Source organism: Pleurodeles waltl, chromosome 9 (genome assembly GCF_031143425.1).
Source record: "Pleurodeles waltl isolate 20211129_DDA chromosome 9, aPleWal1.hap1.20221129, whole genome shotgun sequence".
Lineage (NCBI taxonomy): Eukaryota > Metazoa > Chordata > Amphibia > Caudata > Salamandridae > Pleurodeles > Pleurodeles waltl.
Genome location: NC_090448.1, coordinates 19,014,264 through 19,039,807, shown reverse-complemented (window position 1 = coordinate 19,039,807; position 25,544 = coordinate 19,014,264). Strand labels below are relative to the sequence as shown.

At 46.2% G+C, this 25,544-nt stretch overlaps 2 protein-coding genes across 2 annotated transcripts; both read left to right on the top strand.

The window, feature by feature from the left end:
* The first annotated feature begins 4,345 nt into the window (after window positions 1-4,345).
* LOC138259558 (uncharacterized) lies at window positions 4,346-23,492 on the top strand. Its single transcript, XM_069207381.1, has 3 exons — window positions 4,346-4,362; window positions 19,217-21,819; window positions 22,915-23,492. Exons 1-3 carry the CDS (start codon window positions 4,346-4,348, stop codon window positions 23,490-23,492), a joined length of 3,198 nt encoding a protein of 1,065 aa, XP_069063482.1.
* Window positions 23,493-23,569: 77 nt separating this feature from the next.
* LOC138259557 (uncharacterized) lies at window positions 23,570-24,403 on the top strand. Its single transcript, XM_069207380.1, has one exon. The coding sequence runs from the start codon at window positions 23,570-23,572 to the stop codon at window positions 24,401-24,403; it is 834 nt and encodes a 277-aa protein (XP_069063481.1).
* The last annotated feature ends 1,141 nt before the right edge of the window (window positions 24,404-25,544 follow it).

Here is a 25,544-nt window from a genome sequence, read left to right as displayed (position 1 = left end):
GCTTTTTGTCACTATGCTTCATCTATATGTTTATTGTATTTCTTTTACTCCTTTTGTCCGCACACTGCCTTTCTTTCCAGCTCTAAGCTTGATACTTTGAGCCTGGAATCTGTAACATTGATTGTGCCTTGATGGTGTCTTTGTTCAAAGGATTAAATCCCAATCAGTGTTTTCCTTGTTGGAGTGGTGCCTTGAATTCAGCTAGCACATTGAAGTTATATCAATCTTTTGAAATTAATTAAGCCATTCAATACATTTTCTATCCGCTCCCGATACATCGAAAAATTGGAAATACGAAAAGTGATTTATACATGTCCCTGCCTTGTCCAGAGTACATTCAGCTGTTTACTCCTGTAATCTTACTTCTGTAGAAATGGAAATCCTGGACAATTAAGTAATTTAGAATCTAGTTACACAGATATTATCTGAAACATGTTGCATCCAAAAAGACTCATCAGTCGTTTATGTTGCATCCAAAAAGACTCATCAGACCACAAACCTCAGCTGCGCATGTGCATACGAGCATGAATCCAGTTACAACATCAGCTTTATTTTCATGCAGCCCAGAAGATGTAATAAAGAAGTAAAGGTTTAGCATATGTTACAGAGCAAGTTTTCTTAATAAAATTGACATACTAAGATATAAATTATTCAACATCATGTGCTACTCGCATAGTGTGGAAAAGTTATGTTCTTTGCTTGTAGCATTGTTCTTCCTGAGATGAGATAATATGTACTAGTTGAAAAATGGGCTTCAGTGCTCAATGTTGATGCCTTGTAACCTGTAAAAATTGTTTTCAACTGTGGATACTGGTGACCAGAAGCGAGAGAAGATGAAGCAATCCTGGGTGCAGAGAACGAAAAGAGATGCTTCTGGAGCGTAAATCAAAGTTTATTGGCTGCGCACTAAACCACCCCATAATCTTGTGCAATAGAAGTTTAGATAGTTACTTTCTAGGATACCAATATAACAATGTTTAGGTGATGTAAGTTCAGTTCCTAGCAGCCTTCAGATTCTTTCTTTCTCAACTAGTGAAGTGTTGTGTCCTTAGCTGTCTGCCTCTGTCAGTTCAGAGACACTAAGGCCAAACATTACTGAGCTGTTCCCCATTCATGTCATTGCCCAATAAAGAAGACCAGAAGATGCTCCAATGATGAAGACGTCGCTGCTTGCTGATCCAGTAAGGAGCGGTATAACCAAATGTGCATTTGTCTTTTTTGCAGGTTTTTCTGTTTTCTCTCTTTAGAAAACCAAACTGCTTTTCGGTTAGCACCATAGTCAGATGTTTTCCAAATTAATGTTTGTCTTCTTTTCCTTCTGCATGAAGCCTAAACGTGTTTATCGAATTAGAGTGATAGTCAGGGATGCCACAATGTAAATTTGACTGTTAAATAAATTTGATTCAGCTGAGATAGCTAAGGGGGCCGGGGATGCGGGAGCACCGCCAACAGGCTGGCGGTGCCCCACAGGGCATTGTGACCGCGGCGGTTTGGCCGCGGTCAGACAAGGAAAACCGGCGGTCTCCCGGCGGTTTTCCGCTGCCCTGGGAATCCCCCATGGCGGCGCAGCTTGCTGCGCCGCCATGGGGATTCCGACCCCCTCACCGCCATCCTGTTCCTGGCGGTTCCGACCGCCAGGAACAGGATGGCGGTGAGGGGTGTCGTGGGGCCCCTGGGGGCCCCTGCAGTGCCCATGCCAATGGCATGGGCACTGCAGGGGCCCCCGTAAGAGGGCCCCACTTTGTATTTCAGTGTCTGCTTTGCAGACACTGAAATACGCGACGGGTGCCACTGCACCCGTCGCACATACCCACTCCGCCGGCTCCATTCGGAGCCGGCTTCCTCGTGGGGAGGGGTTTCCCGCTGGGCTGGTGGGCGGCCCTCTGGCGGTCGCCCGCCAGCCCAGCGGGAAAGCCAGAATGGCCTCCGCGGTCTTTCTACCACGGAGCGGCCATTTGGCGGCTCCCTCCAGGCGGGCGGCTCCCGCCGCCCGCCGGGCTCAGAATGAGCCCCTAACTGTATTATGTTTCAGTTTTACATCTGTTATTGTTGTTATTTTGCATTGTGGTTCCTGAGTGTTTGATGATAACTGCTTTAGCTAGATTGAGATTTTTCAGACGTTTCAGTCAGCCACTGTTGTTTCTGTAGATGTAGATTTATCACTTGATCTTGCGCTTGATATACGTGAACTTAGCATTGTTAATCTAAAGGGCAATAACTGTTTGAACTTTACTAAACTGATGTGGTGATTCATGACCACATTGGGCATGCTGCGTATAAATGACTGACTCCAAACTAAATGTTGACGTTATTGATTTTAAATTGTTTAATGTTGACTGTTAGGAAGTTCTCCTACTCCTGTCTGGGCCCAAAGGTCAAAGTCCACCTCTAAGGATAATAGATGATTTACCCTATACGTGACACCTTATAAATAATAATAAAAAGAATATAAGGCTGGTCACGCCCACACACCCAGGACCGTGAAGCACCTTTTCAACCTGAATTCACTGCAGATATAACCTAGTGCTTGTGAATTATTGACCTTAGTGAAACTACTAAATGCAGTGTAGTACTTGGTGAAGAACAGCGCTTAGTTAACTGGTTTACGCCTAAATACAATGTAGTGCTTGAAAACTATAGTGTCAATTACTTCTAAATAAAATGCAGTGCTTACAAATTATAGCGCTTAGTGAAATTGAATAACATCTAGATAAAATGTAGTGCTTTGTGAATGATGGGAACTAGTGAACTGGATCAGTTGTAAATACTATGATGTATGTTCTCATGTGGTGTTGTTCCCTGGGAGTACTGTAGCTGTCTGAATGGAGTGAGTAGTTCCTCTGAGTACTGCATGCATGTTAATCTGTTCAATCAGTGTGTGTTCCTTGTGGTGTCAGACAACTTTGTGTTGTGTTGTACAGCTTTTGGCTCAGTTAATGCACTTTGGGGCATATTTACAAGAAAGTGGTGCAATAAAGATGATGTGCCACTTTACTTGCACCCCCCTACCGGCACCCTGGTTGCACCGTATTTACAATACGGCGCACCATGGCGGTCGTTAGCACACTAGTGCCAAGATTTTTGACGCTATTGTGGCGCTTTGCCGCACTAGCATCACAAATGTTGACGCCAGAACAGCAAAGCACAAGGAGGCTCATTGAATAGAATCGGTGCGCCATTTTAACGTCCGCTCTGAGCAGACATTAAAAATTAAGCTCAGAATGGAGCAATGAAATGTGGTAAATTTCACTGCGCCATTTTTTCTGGCCTCCCTGCGCCGGACCGCCCCCTTGCACACATTCCTGACGCAGGCATAATGTGGCGCAAGGGGTTGCAATGCAAGCATTGTGCCACTTTCTAAATGTGGCAGAAAAGCCAGCTTAGTGCCGCCTTAGAATCAAACAAATGACGCAATGGCGGCACTAAGGTGGTGCGAGGGGCTTGTACATTTGCCCGTAAGTCTGTATCTTTGGACCTTGGACACACGATTGTGATAATACGAAAGTAGTCGTGAGAGTCCTTGGGCTCAGAAAGAGGTGAGTCAAATCCGGTGGTAACACAAAATGATGGGTCCCCTGTAGAATGTGAGGAGGGACCACTGAGTCTCACATGTCTCACAGATATTCACTGGCCTTGGGCTGAATGAGCTCCCACTAAAGGGCTGTGGCCACCCTGAAGGGTAGCATCCCTCCCCCTCCCCCACCGTGCCCCAGGGGCTACAGGGGCCTGTGTTATACTCATGGACAAGTGTGGCACTGAGTACTCACATCAGTCTATTGAGGACTTGGAACATTACAGACAATTGTCCCTCCTGCTCGTCGAGGATTCCAGGTGAGTTGTGGGGATTATAAATTGCCCCTATACAGGATACACTGTATCTATGGGGGTTCTGTGCACCGGTGGGGTGTGTGTGCGCACATGGAGAAATGCAATTAGATTTGTCGATTAAAGTGACCTGATGCCGTCTTGGCACTTACCAGTGATTAGCTGCACCCTCTTGGGGCCCAGAGTAAACTTCTTCCCCAGCAGAAGTCCCAATTCTGGAGACCGGAAGTGCGGCCTGAAGCCTGCAGGGAAGGCACAGGACCTGGCATGGGGCACAGGGCCTGGCCAATCCAAAGCCGCCCAGCCCAGGTCTCCTCGCTCCGGCCCCTTCTTCGCCATTTCCTGCCTCTGGGTCCTCTCCTCTCTGGCCTTCCACTAACTCTTGACTACTGGTGGCTCATTAGTCCGTATGACTTGCACCGTATGCGCTTACTTCTTTTCCTCCAGGGGGCCTGGTGTCCCCACAGACAGGAAGAGAGACACCAGGCTCGGTTTCAAAGTTGTGGTTTTCGGTCGGTGAATGGCTGATGTCAGCAGGTACGTCAACAGCTTCGCACAACCTACATATACATGGATTTAGGATCCTCTGTGTCTTGTGGCTCGTGTGTGCTGTGCCACACATTGGGATGAACCAGCACACCACCCTGCTGGCATGCAGTGCCCCAACTGTTATTAAAAGTCCATACCACCCGACTGGCATGCAGTGCCCCAACTGATATTAAATGCCCATGCCACCCTGCTGACATGCAGTGCCCCAACTGTTATTAAAAGTCCATACCACCCTACTGGCATGTAGTGCCCCAACTGTTATTAAATGCCCATGCCACCCTGCTGACATGCAGTGCCCCAACTGTTATTAAAAGTCCATACCAGCCTGCTGGCATGCAGTGCCCCAACTGTTATTAAAAGTCAATACCACCCTGCTTGCATGAAGTGCCCCAACTGTTATTAAAAGTCCATGCCACCCTGCTGGCATGCAGCGCCCTAACTTATTAAATGTCCATGCCACCCTGCTGACACGGAGTGCCCTAACTGTTATTAAAAGCCCATGCCACCCTGCTGGCACGCAGTGCCTTAACTGTTATTTAAAGACCATATCTCCCTGCTGTCATACAGTGCCTTAACTGTTATTAAAAGTCCATGCTTCCCTGCTGACACGGAGCGCCCTAACTGTTATTAAAGTCCGTTCCACCATTCTGGCACGCAGTGCTCTAACTGTTATTAAACATCCATGCCACCCTGCTGGCATGCAGTGCCCCAACTGTTATTAAAAGCCCATGCCACCCTGCTGACATGCAGTGCCCCAACTGTTATTAAACGTCCATGCCATCCTGCTGGCATGCAGTGCCCCAACTTTTATTAAAAGCCCATGCCACCCTGCTAACATGCAGTGCCCCAACTGTTATTAAGTGCCCATGCCACCCTGCTGACATGCAGTGCCCGAACTGTTATTAAAAGCCCATAACATCCTGCTGGCATGCAGTGCCCTAACTGTATGTTAAATGCCCATGCCACCCTGCTGGCACAGAGTGCCCTAACTGGTATTAAATGTCCATGCCACCGTGCCGGCATACAGGGCCCTAACTGTTATTAAATGCCCATGCCACCCTGTCGGCATACAGGGCCCTAACTATTATTATGGCATGCACTGTTATTAAATGCCCATGCCACCCTGCTGACACGGAGTGCCCTAACTGTTATTAAAAGTCCACGCCACCCTGCCGGCATGCAGTGCCCTAACTGTTATTAAATGTCCATGCCACCCTGCTGACACGGAGTGCCCTCACTGTTATTAAAAGTTTATGCCACCCTGCCGGCATACAGTGCCCTAACTGTTATTAAATGTCCATGCCACCCTGCTGACACAGAGCGCCCTATCTGTTTTTATATGTCCATGCCACTCTGCTGGCATGCAGTGCCTTAACTGTTATTAAAAACCCACCCCACCCTGCTTGCACACAGTGCCATAACTGTTATTACACGTCCATGCCACCCTGCCAAAACACAGTGCCTTAACTGTTATTTAAAGTCCATGCCACCCTGCTGGCACGCAGCACTCTGGTATTTAAAGTCTATACCACCCTGCTGGCAGGCAGTGACCTAATAGCTATTAAAAGTCCATGCCACTCTGCCGGCACGCAGTCCCCTAACATTTATTAAAAGTCCATGCCACCCTGCTGGCAGGCAGTGCTCTAACTTTTATTAAATGCACATGCCACACTGCAGGAATACAGTGCCCTAATTGGTATTAAAAGTCCATGCCACCCTGCTGGCCCGCAGTGCCCTAACTGTTATATAAAGTCCATTCCACCCTGCTGGCATGCAGTGCCCTAACAGTTATTAAAAGTCCATGCCATCCTGCCGGCATGCAGTGCCCTAACTGGTATTAAAAGCCCATGACACCCTGCCGGCACGCAGTCCCCTAACATTTATTAAAAGTCCATGCCACCCTGCTGGCAGGCAGTGCTCTAACTTTTATTAAATGCACATGCCACACTGCAGGAATACAGTGCCCTAATTGGTATTAAAAGTCCATGCCACCCTGCTGGCCCGCAGTGCCCTAACTGTTATATAAAGTCCATTCCACCCTGCTGGCATGCAGTGCCCTAACAGTTATTAACAGTCCATGCCATCCTGCCGGCATGCAGTGCCCTAACTGGTATTAAAAGCCCATGACACCCTGATGGCACACAGTGCCCTAACAGTTATTAAAAGTACATGCCACCCTGGAGGCATGCAGTGCCTTAACTGTTTTTAAAGCCCATGCCACCCTGTCGGCACACATTGCCCAAACTGCTATTTAAAATTCATACCACCCTGCCAGCATGCAGTGCCCTAACTGTTTTTAAATGCCCATGCCACCCTGCTGACACGCAGTGCCCTAACTGTTATTTGAAGTCCATGCTACTTTGCCAGCCTGCAGTGCCTTAACTGTTATTAAATGACCATGCCACTCTGCTGAAACGCAGTGCCTTAACTATTATTAAAAGTCCATGCCACCCTGCGGGCATGCAGTGCCCCAACTGTTATTAAATGCCCATGCCACCCTGCTGACATGCAGTGCCCCAACTGTTATTAAAAGTCCATACCAGCCTGCTGGCATGCAGTGCCCCAACTGTTATTAAAAGTCCATACCACCCTGCTTGCATGAAGTGCCCAACTGTTATTAAAAGTCCATGCCACCCTGCTGGCATGCAGTGCCCTAACTTATTAAATGTCCATGCCACCCTGCTGACACGGAGTGCCCTAACTGTTATTAAAAGCCCATGCCACCCTGCTGGCACGCAGTGCCTTAACTGTTATTTAAAGACCATATCTCTCTGCTGGCATACAGTGCCTTAACTGTTATTAAAAGTCCATGCTTCCCTGCTGACACGGAGCGCCCTAACTGTTATTAAAGTCCGTTCCACCATTCTGGCACGCAGTGCCCTAACTGTTATTAAACATCCATGCCACCCTGCTGGCATGCAGTGCCCCAACTGTTATTAAAAGCCCATGCCACCCTGCTGACATGCAGTGCCCCAACTGTTATTAAACGTCCATGCCATCCTGCTGGCATGCAGTGCCCCAACTTTTATTAAAAGCCCATGCCACCCTGCTAACATGCAGTGCCCCAACTGTTATTAAGTGCCCATGCCACCCTGCTGACATGCAGTGCCCGAACTGTTATTAAAAGCCCATGCCATCCTGCTGGCATGCAGTGCCCTAACTGTATGTTAAATGCCCATGCCACCCTGCTGGCACAGAGTGCCCTAACTGGTATTAAATGTCCATGCCACCGTGCCGGCATACAGGGCCCTAACTGGTATTAAATGCCCATGCCACCCTGCCGGCATACAGGGCCCTAACTATTATTATGGCATGCACTGTTATTAAATGCCCATGCCACCCTGCTGACACGGAGTGCCCTAACTGTTATTAAAAGTCCACGCCACCCTGCCGGCATGCAGTGCCCTAACTGTTATTAAATGTCCATGCCACCCTGCTGACACGGAGTGCCCTCACTGTTATTAAAAGTTTATGCCACCCTGCCGGCATACAGTGCCCTAACTGTTATTAAATGTCCATGCCACCCTGCTGACACAGAGCGCCCTATCTGTTTTTATATGTCCATGCCACCCTGCTGACATGCAGTGCCTTAACTGTTATTAAAAACCCACCCCACCCTGCTTGCACACAGTGCCATAACTGTTATTACACGTCCATGCCACCCTGCCAAAACACAGTGCCTTAACTGTTATTTAAAGTCCATGCCACCCTGCTGGCACGCAGCACTCTGGTATTTAAAGTCTATACCACCCTGCTGGCAGGCAGTGACCTAATAGCTATTAAAAGTCCATGCCACTCTGCCGGCACGCAGTCCCCTAACATTTATTAAAAGTCCATGCCACCCTGCTGGCAGGCAGTGCTCTAACTTTTATTAAATGCACATGCCACACTGCAGGAATACAGTGCCCTAATTGGTATTAAAAGTCCATGCCACCCTGCTGGCCCGCAGTGTCCTAACTGTTATATAAAGTCCATTCCACCCTGCTGGCATGCAGTGCCCTAACAGTTATTAAAAGTCCATGCCATCCTGCCGGCATGCAGTGCCCTAACTGGTATTAAAAGCCCATGACACCCTGCTGGCACACAGTGCCCTAACAGTTATTAAAAGTACATGCCACCCTGGAGGCATGCAGTGCCTTAACTGTTTTTAAAGCCCATGCCACCCTGTCGGCACACATTGCCCAAACTTCTATTTAAAATTCATACCACCCTGCCAGCATGCAGTGCCCTAACTGTTTTTAAATGCCCATGCCACCCTGCTGACACGCAGTGCCCTAACTGTTATTTGAAGTCCATGCCACCCTGCCAGCATGCAGTGCCCTATCTGTTATTTGAAGTCCATGCTACTTTGCCAGCCTGCAGTGCCTTAACTGTTATTAAATGACCATGCCACTCTGCTGAAACGCAGTGCCTTAACTATTATTAAAAGTCCATGCCACCGTGCGGGCATGCAGTACTCTAACTGTTACGTAGTGCTGGCATGCAATGCCCTAATTGTATTACAAGCCCATGACACCGTGCTTGCATGCAGTGCTCTAACTGTTATTAAATGACCATGCCACACTGTTGGCATGCAGTGCCCTAACTGGTATTAAAAGCCCACACCACCCTGCTGGCATGCAATGCTCTAACTAGTATTAAATACCCATGCCAACCTGCTGGCATGCAGTGCCCTAACTGTTATTCAAAGTCCATGCAACCCTGCTAGCATGCATTCCCTAACTGTTATTAAAAGTCCATACCACCCTGCTATACCAGCAGGGTGGTATAGCACAGTGCCCCGTGATTAAAAACCCATACCACACTACTGGCACGCAGTGCCCTTACTGGTTTTAAAAGCCCATGCCATCCTGCTGACAAGCAGTGCCCTAGCTGTTATTAAATGTCCATGCCACACTGCTTGCCATGCAGTGCTCCGTTATTAAAAGTCCATGCCCCCCTGCTGGAATGCAGTGCCCTGTTATTAATTGCCCATGCCACACTGCTGGCATGAAGTGCTCTGTTATTAAAAGTACATGCCAACCTGCTAGCACACAGTGCCCTAAGTGATATTAAAATCCTATGCCATCCTGTTGGCATGCAGTGCCCTCATTGTTATTAAATGCCCATGCCACGCTGCTGGATGCAGTGCCCTGTTATTAAATGCCCATGCCACACTACTGGCATGAAGTGCTCTATTATTAAAAGTACATGCCAACCTGCTAGCACACAGTGCCCTAAGTGTTAATAAAATCCCATGCTATCCTGTTGGCATGCAGTGCCCTAATTGTTATTAAATGCCCATGCCACGCTGCTGGATGCAGTGCCCTGTTATTAAATGCCCATGCCACACTGCTGGCATGAAGTGCTCTGTTATTAAAAGTACATGCCAACCCGCTAGCACACAGTGCCCTAAGTGTTAAAATCCCATGCCATCCTGTTGTCATACAGTGCCCTAATTGTTATTAAATGCCCATGCCACGCTGCTGGAAACAGTGCCCTGTTATTAAAAGCTCGTGCCTTCATCCTGAAGGGATGGGGTCTTCACCATACATTCTGTCTCTAGGTACCATCGTGGTACTGAATAACCCTACTTTATGAGGCCATCCTCGGTGCTTAGTGAAAGCGATAAATGTCACACCCTGCTCACGTCTTGCATTACTACCTGTGAGTACCTGATAAAAATACTAAGGGAGGATCAGACAAGTATTGGCTAAAACTGAAAACTGCTGTTTTTGGACCATGAATGTATGTTTCATTCAAAGTGTACGCTGCTCATATTGCGGAATCACGTGTACTCATCCTCAAAGGAATGCCTGGTTTAACAGCAAAATATGTGTATTTTCAAGTTGCTGTTTGGATTCAAATGACTGCGTTTTCTAAGTATATTTAAAGCCCACATCTCGTTGATCATTCTGAGTTCGCGCGGCTGATCCTTGATCTCGGGTCCTCGGTAGAGTTGGCTCCATTCAGTAAGTTGTTTACAGACGTTTCAAGATCTGAAACACATCTGGAGGTAAGAGTAAACACGCGCACTCTGCCGTCTCCAGCGCCTTCTTCCACGAGGAACCATGGTGGTTACAACGGTTTTGCAAACTAAGCTTGCATCCATTCGCTTGGGGATTTGTTCATTCATTCCTTCTGGCAAGCAGTTCAGGCTGCTATATTGCTTCTGCTCTGTAGGGGGCGCTATTGCACTGAAAACCTCTCACATCCTTTTTGCCACAGATGGTCATAGTGAGTTCGTCCTGCCAGCTCACGCTTGTTGGAAATGTTTATCAGACGTGAGCAGTAGTGGGTGTGAAGTTTTTGCTTTCAGCAATGTCCCCTTGTTCTCTGGGAAGTCAGCAACGCAGAAGTGGGCACAAGTGCGCCATTGCCAGCTATCTTGTCCTGCAAATTGCCTGAATATATAATATGTATTTTTAATATTCTGATGGTCACTAGTATCAGAGACAGGATATCAGTTTATTGCTTGTGCACTCAGAGAGCGCTAGATTGTTTAGTGACCCTGAGAGTGACAATAAAGGTCATTTACAACGCAAACTATTGCTCCAGCGCCTCGTTAGAGGCAGGAAGCGCTATATTCATACAATTAGAATACAACTGGATGAAAGGGAACCCCCAGCCCTCTCTCAGGTTGTCAGGGGTGCGGATATTTCCCCCCCCTGAATATACTGTTTAGTTTATGAGAAGTGTACTTCAGAGCTGCCAAGTTTCCCAGTTCCATGTGGGATGTACTGCTCCGGTCCGGGTGACGTCAGATTCTGTCCGCTGGTGGAACTCTGAAGGATGTAGCTCTGCAGAGTTCCGTGGAGTGAAACTCTGCGAGTTCCGCCCGGCTGGTCCTATCCCATTACCTTTTATTTCTGGTAGAGACTTCACAGATTTGGCACCTTTCGAATATTCCCCAGGTATTACACTGGACCCAGAAACTTTTGAGCGGTACCTCTGCGCGACGCTATGTAGCGCCTCACGCCATTCCACTCCTGCAATTACATGTGGGGCCGATATAGGTGCCGCTCACGCACGCTGAGGTCACATCCATCAGATGAGGATTCTGAGCTACCTCTCGTCTCTTTCAAGGCTAACTTGCCTCCAACTACACAATGTGCAAGAGACATGTTACCTCCCAAGATGACAGGGTTCAAACCTTGCAAGGATGTTGCAAACAAATGTCTGTGATGGATCCTCATGTGTGCCTGTGGTGCCTTTGTCTGAGTCGTGACTCTAAGGACAGCAGTGACTGTCCCAAGGCCATATGCGACCACAAGGCAAAACTATCATTGCCAAGCATCGGAAGATGGCACTTCAAGACAGTCCAAGATCAAGGGTGGGCCTCGGTCCCCTTCCCAGTCCACAAGTTAGCCTCCCAATCTTCAGGTAATTTGAAAAAAAAACCTTAGAAAGGCCAAGCGGGGCTCTGCCCCTTCTTGACACTCTCGTACACCTGAGAAGGGATGAGGGCCCGGCTCTCCATCTTGCTCCTGGGTCCTGACATCGGCTGATGTCAGAACCCATGTCAGATCTTGTTTTGGTACAAACAGAGTGTCCTGGGCCATCTGTGACACTGAGGCAGATCAGAGAGTTCTGTGATGCACAGCTCAACTTCCTAATATCCCTTCTAACTCTCTGTGGGTCCCGTGGAGAAGAGAGGCCCTCCACCTTGGATACCACTGGAGGTTCACCCTTGGACTAGTTGAAATAACATTGGGTCTTTTCTGATGGCCATACAGACTCCACCTCTGGCTCGAAGACCAGCACTGGTACCGGAGTGTCGGCACTGACCCTGACTCCATTGACGCAGAGGACAAGGTGCCCATTGTGCTCTCTGACTCCAACTTGATTCCACTCTGATGTTGCCTGAGGTTGGGCCCGGTTTCTGTGGAGCCACAACCTCCCCATCTGACCTGCTTAGCCTCCCACCTCTGCCAGGCTGGTGTCATACACTGCAGTCCTTTTTTGGGATTGACTTCAATAATGACTACAATGCAGGTGATAAAACTGGCCAGACTCACCAGCAAGAAAACTGATCTGATGAGCTCCAGAATGCCAGTGTTAAACCTCCAGGTCTCCAGTGGTCTTCACACACCTCCTGATTCCGACCTCATCTCACCTCCAAGTCCTGCCCCCAAGGAAAATGCCTCCTTTGCGATAGTCAAGCTGAGGGAAGCCAAAGTTTTTAACCTCCTGCTCTCCTTCTTAGAGGCCAAAACTAATGTCCTGAGAGAAGCATCCTGTGTGGGCAAACCACTACTGAGGTCCTGCTTCAATGAGGCTCTCACCAACACCCTCTCAGGGGCTCAGGCCAAGCTTTGCTCTGGACTGCCAGTGACTCATCAAATTGCAAGAAGAAACCGAGCTGCGCAAGGTGACGCTGCCCTTTTCCCTCAGCGCTCTTCTCCTGGGAGCTTTAGTGATGCAAACTTCCACCAGTCGAACAAATCCCAACACGTTCCCAACTACTCACTCAGATGGAGCGTCCAACAGACTGGAGACCTTCGAGAAGAAGGCATTTTCTTCCACTGACTTGGCCCTCCGGTCTGTTAATGCCAGTTGCCTTCTGGGCCCCCACTCCCACACTCTTAGGTTGCTCAAATCCTCCCAGATGTATCCGTAAGACCTTTGCCCTGTTTACCTCAAGCCATACAGAGTCACTGTGATGCCCTCCACTTTACAGTGCGCTATGGCCTGGATACCATCAGGTGAGAAATTGGCTCTAGTGTTGCTATTTGTTGCGATGCCTGGTTGTGGTCAACAGGCTTTTCAGTGGTTGTCCAGTCATCCCTTATGGACATGCCCTTTGACAGGACTTTTTGGGGACAGAGTAGATTACGCCCTTCAGAGAGAACACGGCTAAAATGCACTCCTCGGGCCTGTCTGCTCAGCCACAGCAGCTGCATCAGTTCTTCTCTGCTTTTTGCATCCTTGGCAGATGAGCCCCACCCAGACAGCCTTTTCAGCCTCAGAAAGGTGCCCAACCCTTTTGTAGTTGAGCCTGTGGAATCCACTGTATCCACCTTCAAGGACAACACACCAGTCAGCCCACTGCCACTTCCCTCCTCCCAGGTCCCCACCTGCCAGACCCTTTCAGCATGCCCTTAGGGGAGCACAGCCACCAGGATGGAGGCAGGATTCAATGATGTCTACAGATGTGCTCTTGTGAAGACCTTCAAGCAGCATCCAGTTGCCTCCTTAATCCTCTTTAATGACGACGCATGATGACAAATGCATGTAGGAGGTTGGCCTGGTATGTAGTGGGTACCTTGGGTACTTACACCTTACACCAGGTCCAGTTATCCCTTGTTAGTGAATGTAGTAGTGTTCTAGCAGCTTAGGCTGATAGAGGTAGCTATAGCAGAGCAGCTTAGGCTGAACTAGGAGACATGCAAAGCTCATGCAATACCACTTATAGTTACACAGTACTTATGCACAAGTAAAGACAATACTCAGTGTTACCAAAAATAAAGGTATTTATTTGGGTGACACAGTACCAAAAATATCTTAGAGACAATATTGCTTCTGGAGGTAAGTATTACACACAATATATACACTAGACACCAAAATTAGACAAGTAAATAGTCATAGAACAATGCAAACAGTAGGAGATCCTATAGAATGCAATGAGAGAAAATAGGTCTAGGGGCAACACAAACCATATACTAACAAAGTGGGATGTGAATCTCAAATTCACCCTAGACAAGTGTAGTGTGTTCAGAATCGCTGGGAGAGTAAGAATACAGTAAAGGTAAGTAAATAACCCCACCACAGAGCCCAGATAAGCAGGAGTAAAGTACTGCAAGTTTCCTTATGACACACTACGACTCGTTGTTTGGGATTTTGCAACAGCCAACCAAGTCTGCAAAAAACAACCACTGGATTATTGGACCTGAAGACCTGCAAAGGAAGGGGACCAAGTCCAGAAGTCGAAAGAAGTTCCAGGACAGACAGGAGTCCCTGCCAACCCAGAAGAGGGTGCAAAAGAAGAGTCCCTGGTTAATCGAAGACTGCAGAAATGCACCCTAGGAAGATGCCAGCGGGTTCCTGCATGATGCAAAAGATGTCCCACGGCGTGAAGATAGTTGCAGATGAGATTTCGTATTGGAAGGCATCAACAAGCCTTGGCTACGGCAAAAGTGCATTTTTCCTCAAAATGGCACTGGATGGACCCAGTAGGGGCCTGGGGGGTCTCAACGCTGTGTGAGGAGGAAGAGGGGGCTCTCAGCACTTCAGAGAGCCCTTAGGATGCCAGCCAGCACCCCCAGAAGCCACAGGCTCTAGGTTCAAAGGAGGTGCAAAACGCAGTTGATGCAGCACAACAAAAGAAGGTCCCACGCCGCTGGAGAACAACTCAGCGAGTTGAGCATCGCAGGGTGGAGTGCTAGGGAGCTGGGTCTGGCTGTGCATGAAGGAATTTTGCATAGGGTGCACAGAGGCCTCAGAAGGTGAAGAAGACACAATACACAGGGGTACCATTGTTCTCGGGAAGGCAAGGTCTTACCTCCTCCAAATTGTGTCAGAAGGAACTTAGGACAGGCTATGTCGATGATGTCCACCCTCTGTGTCCTTAGGCGCACGCTCGTCGCTGTGAGAGGAGTCCCAGGGTACCGGTCATCACCTTGGAAGGTGCCTGCTTGGAGCATGAGAGTGATTCCATCACTTCATGGGAGATTTCATCGGTCCTTCTGGTGCAGTATGAAGACAGGGAGTCCCCAGAGCATGCACACCATGGAAACTGTTGCAGTTGCTGACTTGGAGCTGAGGTTGGTGAAGAAAAGGGTCTCTTGTAGACACTTTGTTGCAGTTACAGCGTTTCTTGGAGCAGGCTGCGGTTGATCTGAGGTCAGAGGATGCTGAAGTTGTTGCAGAGGATTCCTGAAGGAAACTTGCAAGCATAATCTGAAGAGAACCCACAGGAGAGACCCTAAATAGCCCTGAGAGGGGGATTGGCTATCTTATCAGGTATGGACCTATCAGGAGGGGTCTCTGACGTCACCTGCTGGCACTGGCCACTAAGAGCCCTCCAGAGTGCCCCCACACCTTGCAAAGCAAGATGGCTGAAGTCTGGGACACACTGGAGGAGCACTAGGCACCACCCCTGGGGTGGTGATGGACAGGGGAGTGGTCACTCCCCTTTCCTTTGTGCAGTTTCCCACCAGAGCAGGGGAGAAAGGGTCCCTGAATCGGTGTGGACTGGTTTATGCAAGGAGGGCACCATCTGTGCCCTTCAAAGCATTCCCAGAGGCTGGGGTAGGTACTCCTCCCCAGCCTGTAACACCTATTTACAAAGGGAGAGGTTGTAACACCCTGCTCTCAGAGGAAATGCTTTGTTCTGCCTTCCTGGGACTGGGATGCCCAGACTCCAGGGCAGAACCCTGTCTGTGAGGTGGCAGCAGCTGTAGCTGCAGTGCAAGCCTCAGAGAGCTGGTTTGGCAGTACTGGGGAACCATGGTGGAGCCCCCAGGATGCATGGAATTGGCTCCCCAATCCCATATTTGGAATGGGGGGACAATTCCATGATCTTAGAAATGTTACATGGCCATATTCGGAGTTACCATTGTGAAGCTACATATAGGTATTGACCTATATGTATTGCACACGTGTAATGGTGTCCACGTACCCACAAAGTCCGGGGAAATGGCCCTGAACTATGTGGGGGCACCTTTGCTAGTGCGAGGGTACCCTCACACTTAGCAACTTTGCACCTAACCTTCAGCAAGTGAAGGTTAGACATGTAGGTGACTTATAAGTTACTTAAGTGCAGTGAAAATGGCTGTGAAATAACGTGTGTTATTTCACTCAGACCCAATGACATTGGTCAAACCTGGAAGAGACACCCCGGGCCCAATGACATTGGTCATTCCTGCAAGAGACTCCCCGGGCCTAATGACATTGGTCACACCTGCAAGAGACTCCTCAGGCCCAATGACATTGGTCAAACCTGGAAGAGACACCCCGGGCCCAATGACATTGGTCACACCTGGAAGAGACTCTCCGGGCCCAATGACATTGGTCACACCTGCAAGAGACTCCTCGGGCCCAATGCATTGGTCATACCTGTAAGAGACTCCCCGGGCCCAATGACATTGGTCACACCTGGAAGAGACACCCTGGGTACAATGCAGGTCTCCTGATCTCCAGAGTTGTACATAACTGCATGACCATGCTGGGATGTGAAACACTTGTGCCGAGGTCTGTGCAGCCCTCTGCCCTGGATGTGCTGAAGGGAAAATTTCACTGGGGTAGAGGGAAGAGATTAGAAAGGTGGAGTGCGTAGTGCTTATGGAGGAGGAAATGATACAGTTAAAGATGGAGAACATAAAAAAGCACAATTTGCTGCCAGTGTCCAGTCAATGACCCATCCAACATCAGTACATCTTACAATACTGCATCTTACATCATCCCCTATAAATCCCCACTTCTTACATCACCACATCTTACATCATCCTATTTTACATCTCTACATCTTACATCATCCTATTTTACATCACCACATCTTACATCATCCTATTTTCAATCTCTACATCTTACAAAGCCCCACCTTACACCATCACCTCTTAGATTACCACATTTTACATCATCCTATTTTACATCTCTACATCTTACAAAGCGCCACCTTACATCATCACCTCTTAGATTACCACATCTTACATCACCGCATTTTACATCAGCACATCTAACATGATCGCAACTTACATCACTGCATCTTCCACTGCAGCATCTTACATCATCACATTTTACCTCCCCATTTCCTCTATCAGCACATCTAACATCATCGCATCTTATATCACCACATCTTCCATCACCCTATCTTACATCATTGTGTCTTACATCACTGCATCTTTCATCGCCCCATCTTACATCATTGTGTCTTACATCACTGCATCTTCCACTGCAGCATCTTACATCCTCACATTTTACATCATTTAATCTAACATCACCACATCTTGCATCTTTTATATTACAGACTGCACCTTCTACGTCCACATCTCAAATCCCCACATTGTACAACACTACATTATACGCTGCCATATCTCACATCGCCACATCCCACATCACCTCATCTAATGTCACCTCATCTTAAATCGCTGCATCTTACAGCACCGCATCTTACATTCCCATATCTCACATTCCACATCAATCATCTACCCATCTAATGTCGCCTCCTCTTACATTGGTGCATCCTACAGCACAGCATCTTACATCAACGCATCTTACATCACCACATGTAACTTCACCAGATCTTACTTCCCCACATCTTATAACTCCACATCTTACATCACCGCATCTTACATCAACACATGTAACTTCACCAGATCTTACTTCCCCACATCTAACAACCCCACATCTTACATCAACTCATCTTACATCACCACATTTAACTTCACCAGATCTTACTTCCCCACATCTAACAAAGCCACATCTTACATCACCGCATCTTACATCAACACATGTAACTTCACTAGATCTTACTTCCCCACATCTAACAACGCCACATCTTACATCGCTGCATCTTACATCAACACATGTAACTTCACCAGATCTTACTTTACCACATCTACACATCTTACAGTGTCACATCTCATCACCTCATCTTATATCACCACATCTTACATCCCCATTTCCTCTATCAGCACATCTAACATCATCGCATCTTATATCACCACATCTTACATCACCCCATCTTACATCATTGTGTCTTACATGACTGCATCTTACATCACCAGATGTTACACAGCCACATCTAACATCACCGCATCTTGCATCACCACAGCTTACATTGCCCAATCCCACATCACCACATCTTACATCGACACATCTAACATCACTGCATCTTGCATCACCACATCTTACATTGCCCCATCCCACATCACCACATCTTACACCGCCACTTCTAACATCACCACATCTTACATCACCACATCTTACAATGAAACATCTAACATCACCACATCTTACATCACTTCATCTTACATCGCCACATCTTACATCACTTTGTCTTACATCACCACATCACACATCAACTCATCTAACACATCTTACAATGCCATATCTAACATCACCAAATCTTAATACATCACATCTTACAATGCCACATCTAACATCACCAAATCTTAATACATCAAATCTTACAATGCCACATCTGACATCATCGCATCTCATATCACCACACATCTTACACTGCCCCATCTTATACCACCTGCATTTTACATCACCCCATCTTACATCACAGTGTCTTACATCACTGCATCTTTCATCGCCCCATCCTGCATCACCACTGCATCTTACATTGTACATCTAACATCACCACATCTTACAGCATCAAATCTTACAGTGTCACATCTCACATCACCTCATCTTATATCACCACATCTTACATCCCCATTTCCTCCATCAGCACATCTAACATCATCGCATCTTATATCACCTCATCTTACATCAGTCCATCTTATATCACTGTGTCTTACATCACTGCATCTTTCATCGCCCCATCTTACATCGCCAGATCTTACACCACCACATCTAGCATCATTGCATTTTACATCACCACATCTTACATTGCCCCATCCCATATCACCACATCTTACACCGCTACTTCTAACATCACTGCATCTTACCTCACCACATCTTACAACGAAACATCTAACATCACCACATCTTACATCACTTCATCTTACATCGCCACATCTTACATCCCCATTTCCTCCATCAGCACATCTAACATCACCGCATCTTACATCACCACATCTTACAACTAAACATCTAACATCACCACATCTTACAACTAAACATCTAACATCACCACATCTTACATCACTTCATCTTACATCGCCACATCTTACATTCCCATTTCCTCCATCAGCACATCTAACATCACCGCACCTTACATCACTTCATCTTACATCACCACATCTTACATCACCACATCTTACATCACTGAATCTTACACCGCCACTTCTAACTTCACCACATCTCACCTCACCACATCTTTCATCACCGCATCTCATATCACTGTGTCTTACATCACTGCATCTTTCATCGCCCCATCTTACATCGCCAGATCTTACACCACCACATCTAACATCACCGCATCTTACATCACCGCATCTTACATTGCCCCATCCCACATCACCACATCTTACACCGCTACTTCTAACATCACTGCGTCTTACCTCACGACATCTTACAACCAAACATCTAACATCACCACATCTTACATCACTTCATCTTACATCGCCACATCTTACATCCCCATTTCATCCATCAGCACATCTAACATCACCGCATCTTACATCACTTCATCTTACATGACCACATCTTACATCACTGCATCTTACATCACTGCATCTTACAACGCCACTTCTAACATCACCGCATCTCACCTCACCACATCTTACTCCGAAACATCTAACATCATGGCATCTTACATCACTTCATCCTACATCGCCACATCTTACATCACTGCATATTACATCACCAAATCTTTCCTTGCACAATCTTGCACCCCCACATCTCACATCACCACATCTTACATCATCAAATCTAACATTGCCACATCTTACATTGCAATCTCTTACATCACTACATCTTACATCACTGCATCTTACATCGTCACATCTAACATCACCACATCTTTCATTGCACAATCTAGCATCCCCACATCTCAGATCACCACATCTTACATCACTGCATATTACATCACCACATCTTTCATTGCACAACCTTGCACCCCCACATCTCAGATCACCACATCTTACATCCTCAAATCTAACATTGCCACATCTTACATTGCTGCATCTTACATTGCAATCTCTTACATCACTACATCTTGCATCACTGCATCTTACAACGTCACATCTAACATCACCACATCTTACAACATCGCATCTTACAATGCCACATCACCTCATCTTATATTGCATCTAACATCATTACGTCTTACATCACTGCACCTAATATTGCCACATGGAACTTCACTAGATCTTACTTCCCCACATCTACACATCTTACAGTGTCACATCTCACATCACCTCATCTTATATCACCACATTTTACACCCATTTCCTCCACCAGCACATCTAACATCATCGCATCTTATATCACCACATCTTACATCACCCTATCTTACATCACTGTGTCTTACATCACTGCATCTTTCATCATCCCATCTTATATCGCCCCATCTTACATCGCCAGATTCAACATCACTGCATCTTACATCACCACATCTTACATTGCCCCATCCCACATCTTACCTCACCACATCTTACACTGACACTTCTATTATCACCCCATCTTACCTCACCACATCCTACAATGAAACATCTAACATCACTGCATCTTACATCACTTCATCTTACATCACCGCATCGTACATCACTTCATCTTACATCACCCCATCTTACCTCACCCCATCTTACACCGCCACTTCTAACATCACCGCATCTTACCTCACCACATCTTACAACGAAACATCTAACATCACTGCATCTTACATCACTTCATCTTACATTGCCACATCTTACATCACTGAATCTTACCTCACCACATCTTACACCGCCGCTTCTAACATCACTGCATCTTACATCACCGCATCTTACCTCGCCACATCTTATCTCACCACATCTTACATCGCCACATCTAACATCACCGCATCTTTCATCACCCCATCTTATATCGCCCCATCTTACATCGCCAGATTCAACATCACTGCATCTTACATCACCACATCTTACATTGCCCCATCCCACATCACCACATCTTACCTCACCACATCTTACACTGACACTTCTATTATCACCCCATCTTACCTCACCACATCTTACAATGAAACATCTAACATCACTGCATCTTACATCAATTCATCTTACATCACCGCATCATACATCACTTCATCTTACATCACCCCATCTTACCTCACCCCATCTTACACCGCCACTTCTAACATCACCGCATCTTACCTCACCACATCTTACACGGACACTTCCAATATCACTGCATCTTACCTCACCACATCTTACACCGCCACTTCTAACATCACCGCATCTTACCTCACCACATCTTACAATGAAACATCTAACATCACTGCATCTTACATCACTTCATCTTACATTGCCACATCTTACATCACTGAATCTTACCTCACCACATCTTACACCGCCACTTCTAACATCACTGCATCTTACATCACCGCATCTTACCTCGCCACATCTTATCTCACCACATCTTACATCGCCACATCTAACATCACTGCATCTTACATTTCCCCATCCCACATCACCACATCTTACACTGACACATCTAACATCACTGCATCTTACATCACCACATCTTACATCCCCATTTCCTTCATCAGCACATCTAACATCATCGCATCTTATATCACCACATATTCCATCACCCCATCTTACATCATTGTGTCTTACATCACTGCATCTTTCATCGCCCTATCTTACATCGCCAGATGTTACACAGCCACATCTAACATCACCGCATCTTGCATCACCACAGCTTACATTGCCCCATCCCACATGACCACATCTTACACCGACACACCGACACATCTAACATCACTGCATTTTACATTACCACATCTTACACCGCCACTTCTAACATCACTGCATCTTACCTCGCCACATCTTACAACAAAACATCTAACATCACCGCATCTTACCTCACTTCATCTTACATCGCCACACCTTACATCCCCATTTCCTCCAACAGCACATCTAACATCACCTCATCTTACATCACTTCATCTTACATCGCCACATCTTACATCACTGCATCTTACATCACCACATCTTACACCGACCCTTCTAACATCACTGCATCTTACCTCACCATATCTTACACCACCACTTCTAACATCACTGCATCTTACCTCACCACATCTTACACCGAAACATCTAACATTCCTGTATCTTACATCACTTCATCTTACATCGCCACATCTTATATCACTGCATCGTACATCATAACATCTTACACCGACACTTCTAACATCACCGCATACCACATCTTACACCACCACTTCTAACATCACTGCATCTTACCTCACCACATCTTACAACGAAACATCTAACATCACTGCATCTTACATCACTTCATCTTACATTGCCACATCTTACATCACTGAATCTTACCTCACCACATCTTACACCGCCACTTCTAACATCACTGCATCTTACATCACCGCATCTTACCTCGCCACATCTTATCTCACCACATCTTACATCGCCACATCTAACATCACTGCATCTTACATTGACCCATCCCACATCACCACATCTTACACCGACACATCTAACATCACTGCATCTTACATCACCACATCTTACATCAACACTTCTAACATCACAGCATCTTACCTCACCACATCTTACATCCCCATTTCCTCCATCAGCACATCTAACATCATCGCATCTTATATCACCACATCGTCCATCACCCCATCTTACATAATTGTGTCTTAGATCACTGCATCTTTCATCGCCCCATCTTAAATCGCCAGATGTTACACAGCCACATCTAACATCACCGCATCTTGCATCACCACAGCTTACATTGCCCCATCCCACATGACCACATCTTACACCGACACATCTAACATCACTGCATTTTACATCACCACATCTTACATCACCACTTCTAACATCACTGCATCTTACCTCGCCACATCTTACAACGAAACATCTAACATCACCGCACCTTACCTCACTTCATCTTACATTGCCACATCCTACATCCCCATTTCCTCCAACAGCACATCTAACATCACCACATCTTACATCACTTCATCTTACATCGCCACATCTTACATCACTGCATCTTACATCACCACATCTTACACTGAAACATCTAACATCACCGCATCTTACATCACTTCATCTTACATCGCCACATCTTACATCACTGCATCTTACATCATCACATCTTACACCGACACTTCTAACATCACCGCATCTTACCTCACCACATCTTACACCACCACTTCTAACATCACTGCATCTTACCTCACCACATCTTACACTGAAACATCTAATAACACCGCATCCTACATCACTTCATTCATCTTACATCGTTGCATCTTACATCACCGCATCTTACATCACCACATCTTACACCGACACTTCTAACATCACTGCATCTTACCTCACCACATCTTACACCACCACTTCTAACATCACTGCATCTTACCTCACCACATCTTACAATGAAACATCTAACAACACCGCATCTTACATCACTTCATACATCTTACATCGTCACATCTTACACTGAAACATCTTACATCACTGCATCTTACATCACCACATCTTACACCGACACTTCTAACATCACTGCATCTTACCTCACCACATCTTACCTCACCACATCTTACACCGAAACATCTAACATCACCACATCTTACATCACCACATCTTACACCGACACTTCTAACATCACTGCATCTTACCTCACCACATCTTACACCACCACTTCTAACATCACTGCATCTTACCTTACCACATCTTACAATGAAACATCTAACATCACCGCATCTTACATCACTTCATCTTACACCACCACTTCTAACATCACTGCATCTTACCTCACCACATCTTACAACAAAACATCTAACATCACCGCATCTTACATCACTTCATCTTACATCGCCACATCTTACATGATTTCATATAACATCGCCACATCTTACATCACTGCATCTTACATCACCACATCTTACGCCGCCACTTCTAACATCACCGCATCTTACCTCACCACATCTTACACTGAAACATCTAACATCACCACATCTTACATCACTTCATTTTACATCACTGCATCTTACCTCACCACATCTTACATCACCGCATCTTACACTGCCACTTCTAACATCACCGCATCTTACCTCACCACATCTTACAACGAAACATCTTACATCACTGCATCTTACATCACCACATCTTACACCGACACTTCTAACATCACCGCATCTTACCTCACCACATCTTACACCGAAACATCTAACATCACTGCATCTTACCTCACCACATCTTACAACTAAACATCTAACATCACCACATCTTACATCACTTCATCTTACATCGCCACATCTTACATCCCCATTTCCTCCATCAGCACATCTAACATCACCGCATCTTACATCACTTCATCTTACATCACCACATCTTACATCACTGCATCTTACACAGCCACTTCTAACATCACCGCATCTCACCTCACCACATCTTACTCTGAAACATCTAACATCATGGCATCTTACATCACTTCATCCTACATCGCCACATCTTACATCACTGCATATTACATCACCACATCTTTCATTGCACAATCTTGCACCCCCACATCTCACATCACCATATCTTACATCATCAAATCTAACATTGCCACATCTTACATTGCTGCATCTTACATTGCAATCTCTTACATCACTACATCTTACATCACTGCATCTTACATCGTCACATCTAACATCACCACATCTTTCATTGCACAATCTAGCATCCCCACATCTCAGATCACCACATCTTACATCACTGCATATTACATCACCACATCTTTCATTGCACAACCTTGCACCCCCACATCTCAGATCACCACATCTTACATCCTCAAATCTAACATTGCCACATCTTACATTGCTGCATCTTACATTGCAATCTCTTACATCACTACATCTTGCATCACTGCATCTTACATCGTCACATCTAACATCACCACATCTTACAACATCGCATCTTACAATGCCACATCACCTCATCTTATATTGCATCTAACATCATTACGTCTTACATCACTGCACCTAATATTGCCACATGGAACTTCACTAGATCTTACTTCCCCACATCTACACATCTTACAGTGTCACATCTCACATCACCTCATCTTATATCAACACATCTTACACCCATTTCCTCCACCAGCACATCTAACATCATTGCGTCTTATATCACCACATCTTACATCACCCTATCTTACATCACTGTGTCTTACATCACTGCATCTTTCATCACCCCATCTTATATCGCCCCATCTTACATCGCCAGATTCAACATCACTGCATCTTACATCACCACATCTACCATTGCCCCATCCCACATCACCACATCTTACATTGACACTTGTAACATCACTGCATCTTACCTCACCACATCTTTTACTGACACTTCTATTATCACCCCATC

Bases quoted from the DNA above. Each gene is read 5' to 3' on its own strand.
- LOC138259557 (XM_069207380.1), top strand. From the start codon at position 23,570: ATGAAACATCTAACAACACCGCATCTTACATCACTTCATACATCTTAC.
- LOC138259558 (XM_069207381.1), top strand. The intron at 21,820-22,914 runs GTTACACAGCCA...GCATCACCACAG, and splicing joins CCTATCTTACATCGCCAGAT to CTTACATTGCCCCATCCCAC.